The sequence below is a fragment of the Lipophrys pholis genome, assembly GCF_963383615.2.
Source record: "Lipophrys pholis genome assembly, contig: SCAFFOLD_28, whole genome shotgun sequence".
NCBI classification, from domain to species: Eukaryota; Metazoa; Chordata; class Actinopteri; order Blenniiformes; family Blenniidae; genus Lipophrys; species Lipophrys pholis.
The window spans coordinates 921,770-944,269 of NW_028292088.1; the positions used below are offsets into that span (position 1 = coordinate 921,770).

At 53.2% G+C, this 22,500-nt stretch overlaps 1 protein-coding gene across 1 annotated transcript in view; it reads right to left on the bottom strand.

Annotated features, from left to right (window-relative positions):
* pdzd8 (PDZ domain containing 8) overlaps positions 1-20,887 on the bottom strand; it is an 81,845-nt gene extending 60,958 nt beyond the window's left edge. Inside the window, exons 1-2 of the mRNA XM_080493915.1 lie at positions 19,874-20,887; positions 4,404-4,529 (exon numbers count right to left, since the gene is read on the bottom strand). Of these exons, the coding sequence (XP_080350041.1) occupies positions 4,404-4,529; positions 19,874-20,769 (1,022 nt within the window). The 5' untranslated portion in view covers positions 20,770-20,887. The remainder of the gene's footprint in view (positions 1-4,403; positions 4,530-19,873) is intronic.
* Positions 20,888-22,500: the final 1,613 nt, after the last annotated feature.

Below are 22,500 nucleotides of genomic sequence, written 5' to 3' on the forward strand. Positions count from 1 at the left end.
GGTTAAATGTAGTAAACGGCTGGTTAAATGTAGTAAACGGCTGGTTAAATGTAGTTAACGGCTGGTTAAAAGATAACCCAGCTTTGAACAACCAGGCCCTGATCTAGTCTGCTGGTTACAGGACTGTGGCTCGCCCCTCCCTCACAGTGTTTTCATGTAGTGAAATCGTGTTCACGCTTCATTCATTCATTCATATCAGGTGATTCTGATACCAGCAGTGAACGCAGCCCAAAGCCCCGCCCACTGACACCATCACTCACTCACTGGAGTTTAAACTCTTTAGAGGAGAAAGTGATGGTGACTGCTGGTGAACTGAGTGAGGTGGTGAGCTGAGTGAGGTGGTGAACTGAGTGAGGTGGTGAGCTGAGTGAACCTCCTTTAGCCTAGGAACCACTGATGCTTCCTTTAGAACCTCCTTTAGCCTAGGAACCACTGATGCTTCCTTTAGAACCTCCTTTAGTCTAGGAACCACTGATGCTTCCTTTAGAACCTCCTTTAGCCTAGGAACCACTGATCCGTCCTTTAGAACCTCCTTTAGTCTAGGAACCACTGATGCTTCCTTTAGAACCTCCTTTAGCCTAGGAACCACTGATCCGTCCTTTAGAACCTCCTTTAGCCTAGGAACCACTGATGCTTCCTTTAGAACCTCCTTTAGCCTAGGAACCACTGATGCTTCCTTTAGAACCTCCTTTAGCCTAGGAACCACTGATGCTTCCTTTAGAACCTCCTTTAGTCTAGGAACCACTGATGCTTCCTTTAGAACCTCCTTTAGCCTAGGAACCACTGATGCTTCCTTTAGAACCTCCTTTAGTCTAGGAACCACTGATGCTTCCTTTAGAACCTCCTTTAGTCTAGGAACCACTGATGCTTCCTTTAGAACCTCCTTTAGCCTAGGAACCACTGATGCTTCCTTTAGAACCTCAAAAGGAAGAGCAGCACATTGTTTTACCACAAATTCCACTTTATTCCAGGTTGATGTGGAGCTGATGGGCGGGGCCAGACAGGAGGCTCCGCCTCCTCAGGACCCTGTCATACAATCTTTTTTTTAAGAGATGTTTGAGTTTCACGGACCCCTTGCAATTACACCAGGGACCACTAGGGGTCCGGGGATCACTAGGGGTCCGGGGACCACTAGGGGTCCGGGGACCACTAGGGGTCTGCAGACCCCCGGGTGAGAATCACTAGTTTAACGTGTAACACGACGCTCTTCTTGTCATATTTCACTGCAACAAGTTGTTGTGAACACTTTGGATCCCAGCCAACAGAGCCGCACAGGCCCCGCGGTGCCTGGTAATCCTGCACACACATGAAGGGACAGTCTCAGTCCGCAGCTCCAGCTCATACCTGGAGCCGGTCAGCCTCCAACTGGAGCGACTGTGGTTCTGTCAGCTTTGTGGTCTGGCTCGATGTCCCTCTGCTGCCCCCTGCTGGGCTGAGCTCCTCACTGCATCCTTCTAGTCTACAGGAAACACACTCCCTCTCAGGAGGAGAGATTAAACCTCCTCACACCCAGGCTCACTCACAGAAACACTCCAGGTCAGAGGTCACACACTCCAGAGTCCAGTCCGGCCACGTGCTCGACTCTTCTTCACGTCCTGAACGCTCACATTACTGTTCGGTGTGCGCTAAAGAGGAACCGTGGAATCGTTGGTGTATGAAGCTTATCAAGCGATCTATTCAAACTGGATGAAACAACAGGTGGATGGGTGGCTCCCTCTGCTGGTCATTTACAGTACTGCAACTACATTTAAGACAGACAGGCAGAGACCACTGGGTGTACAGACAGAGCCAGAGCCAGAGCCAGAGCCAGAGCCTAACCCTGTTACTTGAGGAAAGAGTGGAGTCTGCAGCAGGATAATGGACCACCTGCAGAGCAGATCCAGCCTGGCTGTTTAAAGGAAGGAGTTCCTGTGCCGCTCCTTTAGACTCTATAATCTACTTCTGCCGCCCAGATCCTCACTGGAGCACAATAATCTGCCTTCTACGCTGCAAAATATGTACAAACTCTTTTTATGTGTATGATTCTATGCAATGTGTTCAGACATCTGCACAGGGTTTGGTTTTAACTTGAAATATTTTAATATATAATATCTGTCATTTCTAATGTCCTTTTATATTTGCAAATGTTTTCTGTACCTGGCTGCGGTGACATTCTATTTCCCTCCGGGGATCAATAAAGTAAATCTCTCTATCTATCCATCTCTCCATCCATCTCTCCATCCATCCCTCCATCCAGCTTACTGCGGTCTGGAATTGCAAAACACTACAAACTTCAGAAAACACTTCCCAATTCACCACAACACAACGGAACAGTGTGGTACCTGCTGACGGCAGGGTCGTCCCTGATTGGACGCGCCGCCAATGACACGCTCACCGCTGATTGGACAGAAGCACAGGCCGTCTCTGTAACAGGACTGATTAGAACCTCTTCCAAATGAAGGCTCAGGCTAAAGGCCCCTGAAAGCTCCCGGAAGAACAAGAAGAAAGTTTGTTTCCTGAGAAATGTTTTCAGAAACATTTCGCTGAAGTGTTCCAGTCAAGAAAGAGAGTTCGTATCCGGGCCGCCATGTTGGCTGGTTTTAACCGTGTCAGTGGAGGTTTTAATGGAGCTGAAAGCCGAGTGATCCGTTCATGGACATCACATAACTCCGACGCGTGCTACATGCTACATGCTAATGAGCGTCTGGGCTCACTGATCTGCCCCTCCCCCCGAACGCCACACTCGACTTGTGGCAGAATGCTGAAGTAAACATGAAAACCCTGACCAGTCTGAAGTAGCTGTGATGTCACTCGTGCGTTTGTTGTTATTGACAGTTTGAACCGGCGCAAAGGGCGCAGGATCAAAGGGGGCGGGATCAAAGGGCGCGGGATCAAAGGGTGCAGGAGAAAGGGGCGCGGGATCAAAGGGCGCGGGAGCAAAGGGGGCGGGAGCAAAGGGCGCGGGATCAAAGGGGGCGGGATCAAAGGGGGCGGGAGCAAAGGGCGCAGGAGAAAGTGGCGCAGGAGAAAGGGGCGCGGGATCAAAGGGGGCAGGAACAAAGGGCGCGGGATCAAAGGGGGCGGGAGCAAAGGGGGCGGGAGCAAAGGGCGCAGGACCGTCGGTCTATAACAACGTACACAAAGGGCCTCCAGGAAACCGCGTACGTAACCGCCGTGACGATGGAAGACAGCCAGCATGGCGGCCCGTTACACTGAAATACGCTGGCGAGAACGCTGAGGTGGCATCCTGCCTTAAAATTAGAATTAATTTAAGACACCATTTTGGTCTGTAAGCACTCTGTTGAGGCTCCGCTTTCAGCGAATCAGAACGTTCCTCCATCTTTATTGGATAAACGCTTTCTCTGAGTATTAAAGCTTTAGGATCTAGACTCTACTCAGTCAACGTTTCTTCAGGTACTTCTGAGCCCCACGTGCTTTATATTACATCATCATCCCTCCATACTGGGTGGTGGTGGTGAACTACGTCTGTAGCCACAGCTGCTCTGGAGCAGACTGACGGAGGAGAGGCTACTAATCTACACCACCCTCTGACCACCACCAACCACTCACTCTCTCACCCTCTGACCACCACCAACCACTCACTCTCTCACTCTCACTACATCCACCCTCTGACCACCACCAACCACTCACTCTCACTACATCTACCCTCTGACCACCACCAACCACTCACTCTCTCACTCTCACTACATTCACCCTCTGACCACCACCAACCACTCACTCTCTCACTCTCACTACATCCACCCTCTGACCACCACCAACCACTCACTCTCTCACTCTCACTACATTCACCCTCTGACCACCACCAACCACTCACTCTCTCACTCTCACTGCATTCACCCTCTGACCACCACCAACCACTCACTCTCTCACTACATCCACCCTCTGACCACCACCAACCACTCTCTCACTACATCCACCCTCTGACCACCACCAACCACTCACTCTCACTACATCCACCCTCTGACCACCACCAACCACTCACTCTCTCACTACATCCACCCTCTGACCACCACCAACCACTCACTCTCTCACTACATCCACCCTCTGTCCACCACCAACCACTCACTCTCTCACCAGAGGGACAGTTTGGGGTTCAGTGTCTTGCCTAAGGACACTTCGGCATGTAGGCAGGCAGAGATGGGAATTGAACCGCTCTACCAACCGAGCCATGCCGCTCCGACTGCATTTCTGTAGGTTATTATGGTACTGGTTTGTTTCTTGTTGCCACTTGTGACTGACACTGTTCGCTTCCCGCTGGTCCTGTACTGGTTGGTCTGCTGGTTGATTTTACAGAGACGTCTGGAACATTTATTATTGAAAGAATCACCTTCTTTACGATCTGGAAACTCAAACTGTGAAGAACAAAAGTCTTTGGCCGCTCTGAGGCCGCGTGAGGCGCTCACCTGCTGCACTCCATGAGGGACACCCGGAGTCGTCCTTCCACCAGCCGGCTGTCCTGCAGCGACAGGTCCAGGTCGCAGACCGAGCCCAGCGGGGGCTGGACCTGGAAGGGGAAGAAGGGCTTGTACCTGCAGAGACAGAGACCGGAGACATCAATCATGTGATGAATGGATCACTCTTTAGTTTGATGAGAATCCAGAAAAACCTGTTGGTCTCCTGGCTTGGTTCTAATCGTTCGCTCTACATTGAGCGGTTACTCATTGTGACAACATGATTACTGAAATCACCGAGTGCTGAACTCCTGACTGTCAGACTCTGATGACCCGCGTTTAGACGAGTCCTGAATGGGGCCGTCAAGTTCCTGCTTGAAAATCACCTTACTGTCTAGATAGAGCTGCTCAGGCTGGTTTAATCTAGAACATCATGTTACTGTCTAGATAGAGCTGCTCAGGCTGGTTTAATCTAGAACATCATGTCACTGTCTAGATAGAGCTGCTCAGGCTGGTTTAATCTAGAACATCATGTTACTGTCTAGATAGAGCTGCTCAGGCTGGTTAATCTAGAACATCATGTTACTGTCTAGATAGAGCTGCTCAGGCTGGTTTAATCTAGAACATCATGTTACTGTCTAGATAGAGCTGCTCAGGCTGGTTTAATCTAGAACATCATGTTACTGTCTAGATAGAGCTGCTCAGGCTGGTTAATCTAGAACATCATGTTACTGTCTAGATAGAGCTGCTCAGGCTGGTTTAATCTAGAACATCATGTCACTGTCTAGATAGAGCTGCTCAGGCTGGTTAATCTAGAACATCATGTTACTCTCTAGATAGAGCAGCTCAGGCTGGTTAATCTAATAACAGTTGTAAAGTATTTGGATCAGTGTGATAACTGCAAATAATATATGTAGCACAACAAGGGTATTGTATGTTATCCCCCCCCCCCCCTTCTCTCTCTGAGCGCCCCCCCACCTCTCTCCTCTCTCTGAGCCCCCCCCCACCTCTCTCCTCTCTCTGAGCCCCCCCCCCCACCTCTCTCCTCTCTCTGAGCCCCCCCCCTACCTCTCTCCTCTCTCTGAGCCCCCCCCCCCACCTCTCTCTCTCTGAGCGCCCCCCCCACCTCTCTCCTCTCTCTGAGCCCCCCCCCCACCTCTCTCCTCTCTCTGAGCGCCCCCCCCACCTCTCTCCTCTCTCTGAGCCCCCCCCCCCCCACCTCTCTCTCTCTGAGCGCCCCCCCCACCTCTCTCCTCTCTCTGAGCCCCCCCCCCTACCTCTCTCCTCTCTCTCTCTGAGCCCCCCCCCCCCCATACAGCAGCCATACCAACTCCTAATAAAGCAGCAGCAGGAGGAGACTCCAGGTCTCTTCCTGTTCTAGAGTAAAACCTGTTCTGACTCCAGAAGGTTCTAGATCACATCATGTTGTTTGTTCAAGCTGCTGAACAGGACAAGGGGAAATAAAATAAAAACTAGAGAAGCCCTGAGCGGCTCTTCAGGACAAAGAAGAGCAGCTGGTTCTCAAAACAACAAAGATGTCTCAGTTCCAGCCTCACCGCCATGTGACCTTCCCTACCCTCATGAATGGGACCCCCTGCGGTGAGGGGTATTCTCAGACTGCCCTGGCGTGGCTGATGAGAAGCTGCTCTCAGTCACTGCTCTCTAACAAGGTGAGACTAGAGCAGAGTATTGGAGCAGGGAGAGGCTCTGGGAGAGGCTCTGGGAGGCTGATGTGTTGACCACAGGCCGAGGCGGCGCAGCAGGGTGGAGGCGTGTTGAGGAATGCGGCGCTGCTGGAAGACGAGGACGGGAGTCCTGGAGGACTGGTTCCCAGAGACAACACCCATACTGACGCAGGACGTCCGCCAGCTGCTCTATTCTCAGCCTCTGCTGATCCTGCTCATTTAAACTGCTCTCTCATTTCATGTGTTCACACACACACACACACACACACACACACACACACACACACACACACACACACACACACACACACACACACACACACACACACACACACACACACACACACACACACACACACACACACACACACGGAGCACTTATGATAATCTCACTCCAGCAGCTGCCATGACAGGTCATCACGAGGGTCAAAGCCGCCGTCCCTCCTCGCTGTTTATGGCGGGACAGGACGGGACAGGACGGGACGGGGCGGGACAGGACGGGTTGTCCTGTGTCTCCACTGACAAAAGATGTAGATGGTACCGAAAAAAGCGTGACCACGTGTTAGTTACTGTTGAGGGAGCTCGCACTGAGGAAGGGTTTCATAAGGCGGAGCTACAACACAGCCGTCTGCTGATTGGTCAGTGACCATCGTCACTCTAGACTTAGACTCAATATTTAAATATTTAATCGACGTAAACCCTTCGTTGTTGCTGGTTTATTGAAACGTGGTGCTCCTCTCAGTAACAGGAGGGGCGGAGCTTCAGCAGGAGCTGGGCGCTACACTGGCCCCCTATAGTTCAGACGAGCTGCAGACGCTCCTCTCAGTAACAGGAGGGGCGGAGCTTCAGCAGGAGCTGGGTGCTCCACTGCCCCCCTATAGTTCAGACGAGCTGCAGACGCTCCTCTCAGTAACAGGAGAGGCGGAGCTTGAGCAGGAGCTGGGCGCTACACTGGCCCCCTGGTGTTCAGACGAGCTGCAGACGCTCCTCTCAGTAACAGGAGGGGCGGAGCTTCAGCAGGAGCTGGGCGCTCCACTGCCCCCCTATAGTTCAGACGAGCTGCAGACGCTCCTCTCAGTAACAGGAGAGGCGGAGCTTGAGCAGGAGCTGGGCGCTCCACTGCCCCCCTATAGTTCAGACGAGCTACAGACGCTCCTCTCAGTAACAGGAGAGGCGGAGCTTGAGCAGGAGCTGGGCGCTCCACTGCCCCCCTATAGTTCAGACGAGCTGCAGACGCTCCTCTCAGTAACAGGAGGGGCGGAGCTTCAGCAGGAGCTGGACGCTGCTGCTCACAAGGTCAAAGTTAATCCGGCCACTTCCACATTCTTCACCCGACACATACCAGCGTCGCTCAGAACCCCGCCTACACTCCAACCCTACACTCTCACCCTACACTCTCACCCTACACTCCAACCCTACATCCTCACCCTACACTCCAACCCCACACTCCAACCCTACACTCCAACCCTACACTCCAACCCTACACCCTCACCCTAACCCTACACCCCAACACCCCAACCCTACACTCTAACCCTACACCCAGGCGCCACAGAGTTGGGCCTGGGTGGGCTTTGCCGGACCGTACCCTCCTGCCCGCCACGCTTGGTGTGGCCATGGCTACATTCTTCCTGGTGATGGTGTTTCCTCCAACAGTTAACAGTTTCCTCCAAGTTAAAAGTTTAGTGCAAAAAATAAATAAAAAAATCTATGAAGTTAAAAAAACTAAACAAATGATGGTAAACTATAGAGGGTATCAGAGTCTGAACCATTTATACTTTTATAAACTTATTCACTGTGAAAGCTTCAAACCAACACAACTGACCAAAGGACAGGGTGGAGGAGGAGTTCAACACTGTCAGACTCCAGCTGAGGGTGGAGGAGGAGGAGGAGTTCAACACGGTCAGACTCCAGCTGAGGGTGGAGGAGGAGGAGTTCAACACGGTCAGACTCCAGCTGAGGGTGGAGGAGGAGGAGTTCAACACTGTCAGACTCCAGCTGAGGGTGGAGGAGGAGGAGTTCAACACTGTCAGACTCCAGCTGAGGGTGGAGGAGGAGGAGTTCAACACTGTCAGACTCCAGCTGAGGGTGGAGGAGGAGGAGGAGTTCAACACTGTCAGACTCCAGCTGAGGGTGGAGGAGGAGGAGTTCAACACTGTCAGACTCCAGCTGGGGGTGGAGGAGGAGGAGTTCAACACTGTCAGACTCCAGCTGGGGGTGGAGGAGGAGTTGGAGGAGATGTAACAGCCCAACATCAGAGTTCCTGTTGTGTTGAAGAGGAGCTGAGCTGTAAACCCCGTCCGGTTTACTCGTCTTCGTCTCCACCTTCTCCTCCAGTCGTGAACTTCGGTTATGAGCAGAGGACAGACGCTGCAGACAATGTCTTCTCCACAGGGTGGCGCTCTCACTCTTCAATAAAGAGTGAGGAGATCATTTGACCCTGGAGTGACAGAGTCACACCTGAAACACACCTGACTGCAATGAGTGGAGTCCTCCAGGACCAAGGAGTCCTCCAGGGCCAGGGAGTCCTCCAGGACCAAGGAGTCCTCCAGGACCAAGGAGTCCTCCAGGGCCAGGGAGTCCTCCAGGACCAAGGAGTCCTCCAGGACCAAGGAGTCCTCCAGGGCCGGGGGTTCCTCGAGGACCGGGGAGTCCTCCAGGACCGGGGAGTCCTCCAGGACCAGGGAGTCCTCCAGGACCAGGGAGTCCTCCAGGATCAAGGAGTCCTCCAGGATCAAGGAGTCCTCCAGGACCAGGGTTCCTCCAGGACCAAGGAGTCCTCCAGGGCCGGGGAGTCCTCCAGGACCAAGGAGTCCTCCAGGACCAAGGAGTCCTCCAGGGCCGGGGGTTCCTCCAGGACCGGGGAGTCCTCCAGGACCGGGGAGTCATCCAGAACCAGGGTGTCCTCCAGGACCAGGGTGTCCTCCAGGACCAGGGTTCGTCCAGGACTCCATTGGGTATAAACCACCCCGGCTCTCTGGATGTCTGGACGGAGCCTCTCGGGACAGAATGTCCTGATAAGGACGTTTCCATGAAGCTCTTTGCTTCTGTTCAGGCTTTTAATTCTATTTTCTGTGTCCATGTGAACACGGGACAGGAGTGTCCCAGGACACTGGCACACATGTGCAGGGTAGGATGGCACGTTGGGATTAGAAGACAAGCTGCTCCACATTTCGAGCCAAAGCCACTGAAACAATCCTGCCTCATGATAATCCTGATGAGGTGATGAGAAGTGATGAAGACTGCAGGACGTCCTCTGGACGCCGTCTTGAGCCAGTATCAGGATCCAGATCTGGTGTCTGATCCCATCTCTACCCATTAGAGACAAACTGAGGTCCATCCTGAACAGTGTCTCTGTCCCTCCATCATGTCCTGGTCAGCAGCACCGCTTTCCTGTGGCAACAAGACTCCAGCTGCTGGACATGTGGTGTGTTGCTTCTTAAGCTCACTCTGCTCTGCTCACTCTGCTCACTCCCCTCTGCTCTGCTCACTCTGCTCTGCTCACTCTGCTCTGCTCTATGTCATTGCTGAGCTCCACTCTGTAAATATCAACTTAATATAACTTATTCAGTTTTATTTCAGCTGCACTTTTCATTTCCTACCAAAGGATTAATAAAGTCATTCTGAAACTAAAACCTCACTTTAGACCAGAGGCCAGACGCTGTCCCAGACCGGACCCAGACCGGACCCAGACCGGACTGGACCCAGACTGGACTGGACCCAGACCGGACCCAGACGCTGTCCCAGACCGGACCCAGACACTGTCCCAGACCGGACCCAGACTGGACTCAGACGCTGTCCCAGACGCTGTCCCAGGCGCTGTCCCAGACTGGACTGGACCCAGACTCTGTCCCAGACCGGACTGGACCCAGACGATGTCCCAGACCGGACCCAGACGAAGTCCCAGACCGGACTGGACCCAGACTGTGTCCCAGACCGGACCCAGACTCTGTCCCAGACCGGACCCAGACGATGTCCCAGACCGGACCCAGACGTTGTCCCAGACCGGACCCAGATGCTGTCCCAGACCGGACCCAGATGCTGTCCCAGACGCGGACCCAGACGCGGTCCCAGACGCTGTCCCAGACCGGACCCAGACCGGAACCGGTCCCAGACGCTGTCCCAGACCGGACCCAGACCGGACTGGACCCAGACGCTGTCCCAGACCGGACCCAGACCGACCTCCAGCCAAAACAGGGGCTTTGTTTTAAACCCTGATGGGCCACATTGTCCACATGAAACAAAAGTACTTTGTACTGCTTCCTTTTCTGACCTGATACTAACCTCAAGTTGTCTTTTGAGAGAGTACATGTATACATTAGTACATTTCATACTTTACTGTAGAGAGGAGTTTATTACAGCCTCATATAAATTAATGATAATAATATTAAAGCAAACAGAGCTCTGCTATCGGGATAGTATCGGTATCGGCAGATATCCACATTCCGGTATCGGGATAGTATCGGTATCGGCAGATATCCACATTCCGGTATCGGGATAGTATCGGTATCGGCAGATATCCACATTCCGGTATCGGGATAGTATCGGTATCGGCAGATATCCACATTCCGGTATCGGGATAGTATCGGTATCGGCAGATATCCACATTCCGGTATCGGGATAGTATCGGTATCGGCAGATATCCACATTCCGGTATCGGGACCAGAAGTGAAAAAACGTGGATCGGTACTTCCCCAGTCTGAGGACGGTCCAAAAGTGAGTCTTCCTCCAGAAGATAATGCATTTATATTTCTCTTCTGTAAAATGCATTTTATTGTGAAGTGAAGCTCAGTATTTCAACATGATCAGTTTCTCTTATTTTGAAAATGAGCCTGATATTTATTTAGTAAAAGAGAGAAAGTTATTCACATGTTTTCAGTTCCATGTTAATAAATATTGTCAAAATGTTTTGGAATATTACTGAATTCATTTGATTTGACCATGCTAATGCTAACCTCCAGAGTCCTACAGGGACCATGCTAATGCTAACCTCCAGAGTCCTACAGGGACCATGCTAATGCTAACCTACAGGGACCATACCAATGCTAATGCTACATGCTAACCTGCAGAGTCCTACAGGGACCATGCTAATGCTAACCTCCAGAGTCCTACAGGGACCATGCTAATGCTAACCTCCAGAGTCCTACAGGGACCATACCATGCTAATGCTACATGCTAACCTGCAGAGTCCTACAGGGACTATGCTAATGCTAAATGCTAACCCCCAGAGCCCTACAGGGACCATGCTAATGCTAAATGCTAACCCCCAGAGCCCTACAGGGACCATGCTAATGCTAAATGCTAACCCACAGAGCCCTACAGGGACCATGAGCCTCCAGCTCCACCAGACTTTAAAATCTGGTCGTAAAGATTGAGATTCAGTTTTCAAATGGATCTGAAACACTCGATATATCAGGGAAAACCTTTAAGTAACTGTACATTATACCATTTTGTGTTTTTTGAGCCGAGTTGCCCATTCCTCATGAGATCAACACGGAAGTTGCATTGCAGCTCAGGAGGCAGAGCTGCAGCGGTGAGCCTCGTTCTATGTGACACAGGTTAAACTTTCTCCTTCGCTGCTGCTGAAGCTCCGCCCCTCCTGTTACTGAGAGGAGCGTCTGCACCGCGTCTGAATACCAGGGGGCCGTGGAGCACCACGCGTCAATAAACCAGTTCACTACACAACCAGTGAGCACCCATCAGATACGTTCTGTGGCGCTCGGTACCTCAATGGAGGGGTGATGAGAAGTCCTAGCTGTTGGTTACGGTTCTTCGGTACCATCAATAGGTGTTTAGTCAGAACACCCCGACACAGAACCGTTACAAAAGCACTGCTCTATAGTTGAGGACAAGATAATCACAGTTTTAATTTATTTCTTCAACCTAATAAAGACTCAAAACATCATCGACTGTCTGTCCCCGTCCACAGGAGACCGTCCATCGTAGTCTTTGGGTCCCGCCCATCTCCTTTCCTATCCACTGTTAGTGGCGGCCATGATGAGGAGCGTTGGAATTCTCACGAAGCTGAGGAAAGGAGGCTCAATGCTTCCTTTAGAACCTCCTTTAGTCTAGGAACCACTGCTGCTTCCTGTAGAACCTCCTTTAGTCTAGGAACCACTGCTGCTTCCTGTAGAACCTCCTTTAGCCTAGGAACCACTGATGCTTCCTTTAGAACCTCCTTTAGCCTAGGAACCACTGCTGCTTCCTTTAGAACCTCCTTTAGCCTAGGAACCACTGCTGCTTCCTTTAGAACCTCCTTTAGCCTAGGAACCACTGCTGCTTCCTTTAGAACCTCCTTTAGCCTAGGAACCACTGCTGCTTCCTTTAGAACCTCCTTTAGCCTACATTAACTATACTACAGTCTCCCAACACCTTTACTAACTCCTTTAGGAAGCCTCCTTACACCTTTACTAACTCCTTTAGGAAGCCTCCTAACACCTTTACTAACTCCTTTAGGAAGCCTCCTAACACCTTTACTAACTCCTTTAGGAAGCCTCCTAACACCTTTACTAACTCCTTTAGGAAGCCTCCTAACTCCTTTCACTAACTCCTTTAGGAAGCCTCCTAACTCCTTTCCTAACTCCTTTAGAAAGTCTCCTAACACCTTTCACTAACTCCTTTAGGAAGCCTCCTAACACCTTCACTAACTCCTTTAGGAAGCCTCCTAACACCTTTCACTAACTCCTTTAGGAAGCCTCCTAACTCCTTTTACTAACTCCTTTAGGAAGCCTCCTAACACCTTTACTAACTCCTTTAGGAAGCCTCCTAACACCTTCACTAACTCCTTTAGGAAGCCTCCTAACACCTTTCCTAACTCCTTTAGGAAGTCTCCTAACACCTTTCACTAACTCCTTTAGGAAGCCTCCTAACACCTTTTACTAACTCCTTTAGGAAGCCTCCTAACACCTTCACTAACTCCTTTAGGAAGCCTCCTAACACCTTTCCTAACTCCTTTAGGAAGTCTCCTAACACCTTTCACTAACTCCTTTAGGAAGCCTCCTAACTCCTTTTACTAACTCCTTTAGGAAGCCTCCTAACACCTTTACTAACTCCTTTAGGAAGCCTCCTAACACCTTTTACTAACTCCTTTAGGAAGCCTCCTAACACCTTTACTAACTCCTTTAGGAAGCCTCCTAACACCTTCACTAACTCCTTTAGGAAGCCTCCTAACACCTTTCCTAACTCCTTTAGGAAGTCTCCTAACACCTTTCACTAACTCCTTTAGGAAGCCTCCTAACACCTTCACTAACTCCTTTAGGAAGCCTCCTAACACCTTTCACTTACTCCTTTAGGAAGCCTCCTAACTCCTTTCACTAACTCCTTTAGGAAGCCTCCTAACTCCTTTCCTAACTCCTTTAGAAAGCCTCCTAACACCTTTCACTAACTCCTTTAGGAAGCCTCCTAACTCCTTTCCTAACTCCTTTAGAAAGCCTCCTAACACCTTTCACTAACTCCTTTAGGAAGCCTCCTAACTCCTTTAGGAAGTCTCCTGACACCTTTCACTAACTCCTTTAGGAAGCCTCCTAACTCCTTTAGGAAGCCTCCTAACTCCTTTAGGAAGTCTCCTGACACCTTTCCTTAACTCCTTTAGGAAGTCTCCTGACACCTTTCCTTAACGCCGTGATGTCATCCAGGGGTTTAGGTAAAAATGGATAGTAAAGGAGAAAGGAGGGGCTGTTTGGAAGCTTCGTGTGTGTGTGTGTGTGTGTGTGTGTGTGTGTGTGTGTGGGGGGGGGGGGGGGGGTATTAACCCAGCACCCATGAAATCCATGTTATATGACCAGAGCTCAGTGTTCACATCATTTCCAGTCACTCAGTGGAGCACGACGGAACCGACTGGTCCTTAAATAATAGATCAGCAGGAGGATCCTGACAGGAACCGACGCCAGGCTGGATCCTCACAGCCCCCCCCCCCAACCCCCCCCAGTGCTAAAAGGCCGGCTAAAGGAAACCAAGTGATTAAAGTGACGTCCTGCGCTGTGTTCCAAACATCAGTCGACTGTTAAATGATGCAGCAGGAACCGGCTGGGGGGGATTAGGGTCTATTTTAGTGGAGCGGGACATGAGGGTGGAGTCACTGAGGCTCCAACACAATTATCCTAAAACACGACCAGGTCATGTGTTCTGACAGGAAGTCTCATCTTATCATTTTCTCATCGTCTTTGCATTTTAGCATTTTGCTTTTTAAAGGAACAGGACGGGAGACGGGAGTGTCTGTCTTCTCGTCCCTCTCTGGAACCTTCCCGCCGCTGTGTGGAACCACTTCCCTTTACTGATGGAGGAACCAACATCCAACACACAAACAGGAGCCTTGATGAGGAGACGAGCTGTGTCCTGGTCTTAATGTTATGGCTGTCAGCGTCCCTGGTCCTTCAGGCATGGGGGACCCCCCGGGACGAGATCTGAGCTGTCCCCTCAACACATTAACCCTTCGATGGAGCGTCAAACACACAAAGATCTGAAATCAGGACGAAGCAGAACCCAACATTTTAAATGTCCTCCCGTGTTGTTAGTAAAGAGACGTTAGGACGGACGTAAAGTCCTGCAACTCTGCAGAGGACTCCTGCAGCGGTGTAGTGGACAGCACAGCCGTCTGTCCCCAGCAGAGCCACAGTGATTCCATTAGGACATTTAATGGTGCTTCACTCCCAGGCTGAAGGTTTGACTGCACCTGAGACACGTCCCTCCGTCCCCCGCAGTCTGACCGTGGTAAAGACAGGTTGTACTGACAGCAGCGAGTCCATCAGCTCTCCTGTCCACCAGGCAAACCGAGGCTGGGGACGCCTGTGAGGGGACGAGCTGCCTCCTCGGTGGTCTCCGTTCTCAGCTGACAGAGCGAGAGAGGAGGCTTCCCCAGCAGCTACACTTGCTGTAAAGCATGGATTACCTCCACCCACCCCCACCCCCCACCGTGCTCGCCTGCCATCTGTGCCACTCCACAAATCCCAAGGTCCAGCTGTGACGGTGCGGGGCTGTGACGGTGCCAGGCTGTGACGCTGTGACGGTGCAAGGCTGTGACGGTGTGACGCTGTGACGGTGCCAGGCTGTGACGGTGCCAGGCTGTGACGCTGTGACGGTGCAAGGCTGTGACGGTGTGACGCTGTGACGGTGTGACGCTGTGACGGTGCCAGGCTGTGACGGCGCCAGGCTGTGACGGCGCCAGGCTGTGACGCTGTGACGGTGCCAGGCTGTGACGGTGTGACGCTGTGACGGCGCCAGGCTGTGACGGTGTGACGGTGTGACGCTGTGACGGCGCCAGGCTGTGACGGTGTGACGGTGTGACGGTGTGACGGCGCCAGGCTGTGACGGTGTGACGGTGTGACGCTGTGACGGCGCCAGGCTGTGACGGCGCCAGGCTGTGACGCTGTGACGGTGTGACGCTGTGACGGCGCCAGGCTGTGACGGTGTGACGGTGTGACGCTGTGACGGCGCCAGGCTGTGACGGTGCCAGGCTGTGATGGTGCCAGGCTGTGACGCTGTGACGGCGCCAGGCTGTGACGGTGTGACGGTGTGACGGTGTGACGGCGCCAGGCTGTGACGGTGTGACGGTGTGACGCTGTGACGGCGCCAGGCTGTGACGGCGCCAGGCTGTGACGCTGTGACGGTGTGACGCTGTGACGGCGCCAGGCTGTGACGGTGTGACGGTGTGACGCTGTGACGGCGCCAGGCTGTGACGGTGCCAGGCTGTGACGGCGCCAGGCTGTGACGGCGCCAGGCTGTGACGGTGCCAGGCTGTGACGGCGCCAGGCTGTGACGCTGTGACGGTGCCAGGCTGTGACGGTGCCAGGCTGTGACGGTGTCAGGCTGTGACGGTGCAAGGCTGTGACGGTGTGACGGTGCAAGGCTGTGACGGTGCCAGGCTGCGACGGTTCGACGGTGCGAGGCTGTGATGTAGAGCAGTCATCACATTAGGCTCCATGGTCTTTTCCCTCCGTCTGCTCTCAGGTGTCATCAACCTCATCTCCCGTCTGTCTCCTTCCAAACTGGCCAATCACAGCCAGCAGTGCTCCCGAAAGGACCCCCCCCCCCCCCCCCCCAGAGGCTGCTTTTCCTCCTTTGGGGGGTGTGTGTGTGTGTGTGTGTGTGTGTGTGTGTGGTGGGGTTCAATGGAAGACTTACAATGCTAATGCTAAGCACAGCTACCACCTCAGTGTGACTCCACTCACTGACACCATCAGCAGGCGGTGGCTGGGGGACAAGGAGGGGAGACAAGTCCATCCAACCACTCTGTCCTGAGGAGGACGACTCGGGACGACGCACCGTCTCCCCCAAGCAGAGTGAAAGGCCACGCTGTGCGCAGCCTGAAGGTGTGCAGTTCAGTGGCGCCACACCTCCACCGCCTGTGAGCAGAGAGTTAATAACCCCACAGGCTTCAGAACCTTTTCAACTGATGGAGGCGTAGCACTACAACCTGTTTGTTCAGGTGTGAGAACGTTGAGGCCCGCGTGGCTGCGGGTGGAGGACGTGTCTGGGGATCACTGCAGCCGCACGCTTTAAACAACCACATGTCAGGAGAGTGTGTGGACGGCGTCTCACTTTATATATATTAATAATTCCACTTCATCAAGACAAAGCCTGAATATGAAACTCTTGTAGAGCTTTTTAACATAGAGCGACCGCAGCACAGTGGGTTGGGGAACCTATCGGACAGACCGGAACACCACAAGGCCAACCCACTTCCCTTTTAGGCCACGCCCACAGCAGGTCAAACCGTCTTTTTTCTCCCCGAGGTTCTCTGTAGTACACCTGCCAGGCCTGTGGGGGCGCTGTGACTCACCAAGCACAACACAAACGCAGAAGAAGACAGACCACATAGAAACAGATGGTGGTCTTTGCCGTCCACAGCCCGGGTTTTAGAACTGACCCACTCTGGGACCCGTCTGGACGCTAGGCTAACGGGCTAATCGCGAGCACAGCCCCTTAGCTAGTCGCATTAAAGACAAAGTCAGGAAACAGACACCAGTAGAGCCGCTCAACATCTTCATCTTCGTCTTCGTCAGGACATAAAGATGTGTGACGACATCACTTCCACGTATTGAAGCACGGCTGCAGTTACTGGACCCGCGAGCAGAACCGCAACGGTCACGGAGGATTTAACCTCCAGAACCTTTAAGCTCCCAGACAGGAAGTCACCGTGAACCGATCGTGGTTCTGTCCATTGTTTCACAGAGGGCGGCCACCAGGACAGGTTAGAGTGGAGGGAAGTACCGATACACGTTGTTTCACTTCTGGTCCCGATACCGGAATGTGGATTTCTGCCGATACCGATACCGGAATGTGGATTTCTGCCGATACCGATACCGGAATGTGGATATCTGCCGATACCGATACTATCCCGATACCGGAATGTGGATATCTGCCGATACCGATACTATCCTGATAGCAGAGCTGTTTGCTTTAATATTATTATCATTGTTGATTCTATATGAGGCTGTAATAAACTCCTCTCTACAGTAAAGTATGAAATGTACTGATGTATACATGTACTCTCTCTAAAGACAACTTGAGATGAGGCGTGGAAACGGTCAACAGAAACGTCAGCAAATGTTGCCTGAAAGGTGGAGCGACATGAGGACGCCGCTCGCCCCCTGATGGAACCACCGCTCGCTGACAGTGGACCACTCCAGAAGGAAACCAACAAAACAACGAATATGAACGGAACCAGAGCTGAACCCAAAAGCTGAAGTCCAGACCGAAGCGTGGGCTCCTGAACCACCGCACGAACCCATTCCACAGCCACGGCTCTGGTCCGACCCCAAACCCGTGGTCGCTACGTCGCCAGGCGCCGTTCTGCCGTTCCTCCCACCAGCGGGTTGTTCAACGAGCAGCAGCAGTGGGAGGAAGGATCCTGACTCATGCAGTGGCAGAGGCTATTCTAGACGGTGGACAGCCTGGCTCCCCACAAACCCACAGACCAGACCAGGCAGGAGCGCCTCCTCCACCCAGACCAGGCACGAGCGTCTCCTCCACCCAGACCAGGCAGGAGCGCCTCCTCCACCCAGACCAGGCAGGAAGAACCCTGGGGGGGAGGGGGCAGTGATCCCGTCCCCCCACAATGAGAGCAGGCGACTCATCTTCAGGACGGACCTGGTTCCTCCTCTGCAGTGTAGGAATGAGTAGAGGCAGGTGAGACAGAAGAACCACATCTGGAGGGACGTAGGTCATCAGGCTTAGAAGGTGTGGACCCTCTCAGTCTCACTGAGGGTCCTGTAAAGACCTGAAAGTCACCAGCAAACTCAAACCCCTGAGTGGAGACCGTGTGGAGACCGAGGACACGGGGCAGGGAGACAGAGGACACGGGGCAGGGAGACAGAGGACACGGGGCAGGGAGACAGAGGACACGGGGCAGGGAGACCTCACTCAGCACACTCCTCACATAAAGACAGAACGCTCTAGAACCCAGGAGATCCTCACCGTGGAGAACCGGAGGGTTTGATTTGTCAGAGGAGGACTACAGCTTCCAAAGCCAGCAGAGTCAAAGTGAGGAGAGGGTCTGGACCACGGCTGGAGGGACGGGACGGGGGCCCCTGAGGACCACGGCTGGGGTCAGTCAGAAGGTTGCTGGTTCGATTCCCCATATGTCAAAGTGTCCTTGAGCAACACACTGAACCCTAAACCTAAACTGCTCCCGATGGACGTATTAGCCCTCCATTGGTGTGAGAGAGGATGGAGGAGTGTGACAGGGTGAGAGGAGTGTGAGGATGGAGGAGTGTGAGAGGGTGTGTGAGGACGGAGGTGTGTGAGGACGGAGGTGTGTGAGAGAGTGTGTGAGGATGGAGGTGTGTGAGGATGGAGGTGTGTGACAAGGGGAGAGGTGTGTGATGGTGGAGGTGTGTGACAGGGTGAGAGGTGTGTGAGGATGGAGGTGTGTGACAGGGTGAGAGGTGTGTGAGAGAGTGTGAGGACGGAGGTGTGTGAGAGAGTGTGTGAGGATGGAGGAGTGTGAGAGGGTGTGTGAGGACGGAGGTGTGTGAGAGAGTGTGTGAGGACGGAGGTGTGTGAGGATGGAGGTGTGTGACAAGGGGAGAGGTGTGTGATGGTGGAGGTGTGTGACAGGGTGAGAGGTGTGTGAGGATGGAGGTGTGTGACAGGGTGAGAGGTGTGTGAGAGAGTGTGAGGACGGAGGTGTGTGAGGACGGAGGTGTGTGAGGACGGAGGTGTGTGGGGATGGAGGTGTGTGTGACAGGGTGAGAGGTGTGTGACAGAGTGTGTGAGGATGGAGGTGTGTGTGACAGGGTGAGAGGTGTGTGAGGATGGAGGTGTGTGAGGATGGAGGTGTGTGACAGGGTGAGAGGTGTGAGGATGGAGGTGTGTGAGGATGGAGGTGTGTGACAGGGTGAGAGGTGTGAGGATGGAGGTGTGCGACAGGGTGAGAGGTGTGAGGATGGAGGTGTGTGATGATGGAGTGCGACAGGGTGAGAGGTGTGTGACAGGGTGTGTGTGATGATGGAGGGGTGTAGGATGATGGAGGGGTGTGAGGATGATGGAGGGGTGTGAGGATGATGGAGGGGTGTGTGCCGATGGAGAGGTGTGTGATGATGGAGAGGTGTGTGATGATGGAGAGGTGTGTGATGATGGAGAGGTGTGTGCTGATGGAGAGGTGTGTGATGATGGAGGTGTGTGCTGATGGAGGTGTGTGCTGATGGAGGTGTGTGCTGATGGAGGTGAATGATGATGGAGGTGTGTGACAGGGTGAGAGGTGTGTGCTGATGGAGGTGTGTGCTGATGGAGGTGTGTGCTGATGGAGGTGTGTGCTGATGGAGGTGTGTGCTGATGGAGGTGTGTGGCGCTGCAGCCTACCGGATCTTGTAGTTGGGGATGGTGTGTTTCTTCTTGATGACCCTCTTCAGCTGGTTGACGATGATGGAGGTGAGCTGGGGCAGAGGTCTTCCTTCAAACTGGGACTTCACCTCGAAGTCCACCAGCGGGTCCTCCAGGAAGGAGAAGGACCAATGGGAGAAGGGCATGCGGGTGAACTGCAGCCTCAGGCGGCCCACCACGCGCCGCATCTTGACGAACAGGTAGGCGGACTTCCCGAAGACCAGCTCCACGTCGATGGCCAGGTGGAAGCCGCCGTTGTACTCCAGGTCCACCTCGAAGTTGAGCTCCTCGGGCATCCCGTCCTCGTTGAGCGGCACCGGCCTGAGCAGCGTGGCGGAGTGGAAGACCGGCAGCGAGTTTCCCAGCGAGATGTCCCGCAGGCTGAGCCCCTCCAGCAGGCGGCCCGCCGTCTTGGTCTGCAGCAGCTCCTCGAACTCCACCTTGATCTTCTTGGTGAGCCAGTGGCGGACCACCGGGGTGTCCCGCAGCTCCCGGAACAGGAACAGGAAGATCGCGTTCAGGAAATGGCAGGTCTCCGGCTTGGCCGGCTCGGTGGGCTCGGTGTGAGGAGGCGGCGGCGGCGGCGGCGGAGGCGGCGGCGGCGGCTGTTTGGGACTTCCGCCGCCGACAGCCGCGTCCTGCGGCCGCCCGGAGCCGGGGCCGGCGGAGGCTGAGGCCGGGCTGTCCGGCTGCTGCTGGCCCGCCTCACCGTGCGGGGTCTGGAAGTAATCCTTCAGGGCGCCATCAGGCACCACCTTGACGTACTGCACCGTCCTGCCCGCGGGCTCCGGATCCCTCCGGTACACCAGCAGGAACTGCAGCAGCAGCGTCAGCAGCGCCCCGGACAGGGCGGACAGCAGGATCAGGTAGATCATCGTCCCGGACTCACGCGGCGCTCATTCCGCTCCGCGGTGACAAAGCCAGTTCCACCTGGACGAGCTCAGAGCGGCTGCCATTTATCTGCTCCTTCCTGAGCTCTGCTCGCTCCTGATTGGACAGCAGAGGCACGGCGACGTGCGTGATGACGTAGGCCGAACGTGATCGTTTGGTGCGTTGAACTTGCCGCGGATTTTACAGCTTTAAAAACAATAAAAGTGTTTGAGGCTCACAGTGGGGCAGTGGTTTGATCCTGACAGTGGGGCAGTGGTTTGATCCTGACAGTGGGGCAGTGGTTTGATCCTGACAGTGATGCAGTGGTTTGATCCTGACAGTGGGGCAGTGGTTTGATCCTGACAGTGATGCAGTGGTTTGCTCCTTATGGTGGTGCAGTGGTTTGATCCTGACAGTGGTGCAGTGGTTTGATCCTCATGGTGGTGCAGTGGTTTGATCCTCACGATGGTGCAGTGGTTCGATCCTGACAGTGGTGCAGTGGTTTGATCCTGACAGTCGTCCCGTGGTTCGATCCTGAAAGTAGTGCAGTGGTTTGATCCTCACGATGGTGTAGTGGTTCGATCCTGAAAGTAGTGCAGTGGTTTGATCCTCACGATGGTGTAGTGGTTCGATCCTGAAAGTAGTGCAGTGGTTTGATCCTCACGATGGTGTAGTGGTTTGATCCTGAAAGTGGTGCAGTGGTTTGATCCTGGAAGTAGTGTTGTGGTTTGATCCTCACGATGGTGTAGTGGTTCGATCCTGAAAGTGGTGCAGTGGTTTGATCCTGAAAGTAGTGCAGTGGTTTGATCCTCACGATGGTGTAGTGGTTCGATCCTGAAAGTAGTGCAGTGGTTTGATCCTCACGATGGTGTAGTGGTTTGATCCTGAAAGTGGTGCAGTGGTTTGATCCTGAAAGTAGTGTTGTGGTTTGATCCTCACGATGGTGTAGTGGTTTGATCCTGGAAGTAGTGCAGTGGTTTGATCCTCACGATGGTGTAGTGGTTCGATCCTGAAAGTAGTGCAGTGGTTTGATCCTCACGATGGTGTAGTGGTTTGATCCTGAAAGTAGTGTAGTGGTTTGATCTTGAAAGTAGTGCAGTGGTTTGATCCTGAAAGTAGTGTAGTGGTTTGATCCTCACTGTGGTGTAGTGGTTTGATCCTGAAAGTAGTGTTGTGGTTTGATCCTCACGATGGTGTAGTGGTTTGATCCTGGAAGTAGTGCAGTGGTTTGATCCTCACGATGGTGTAGTGGTTCGATCCTGAAAGTAGTGCAGTGGTTTGATCCTCACGGCAGTGCAGCGGTTGGATCCTGAAAGTAGTTCAGTGGTTTGATCCTCGCGGTGGTGCAGTGGTTTGATCCTCACTGTGGTGCAGTGGTTTGATCCTGAAAGTGATGCAGTGGTTTTATCCTGAAAGTAGTGCAGTGGTTTGATCCTCACAGCAGTGCAGTGGTTGGGTCCTGAAAGTAGTGCAGTGGTTTGATCTCACGGTGGTGCAGTGATTTGATCCTGACAGTGGTGCAGTGGTTTGATCCTGACAGTCATCCCGTGGTTCGATCGTGAAAGTAGTGCAGTGGTTTGATCCTGAAAGTAGCGCAGTGGTTTGCTCCTCACGATAGTACAATGGTTTTGATCCTGAAAGTAGTGTAATGGTTTGATCCTGAAAGTAGTGCAGTGGTTTGATCCTGAAAGTGGTGCAGTGGTTTGATCCTGAAAGTAGTGTAGTGGTTTGATCCT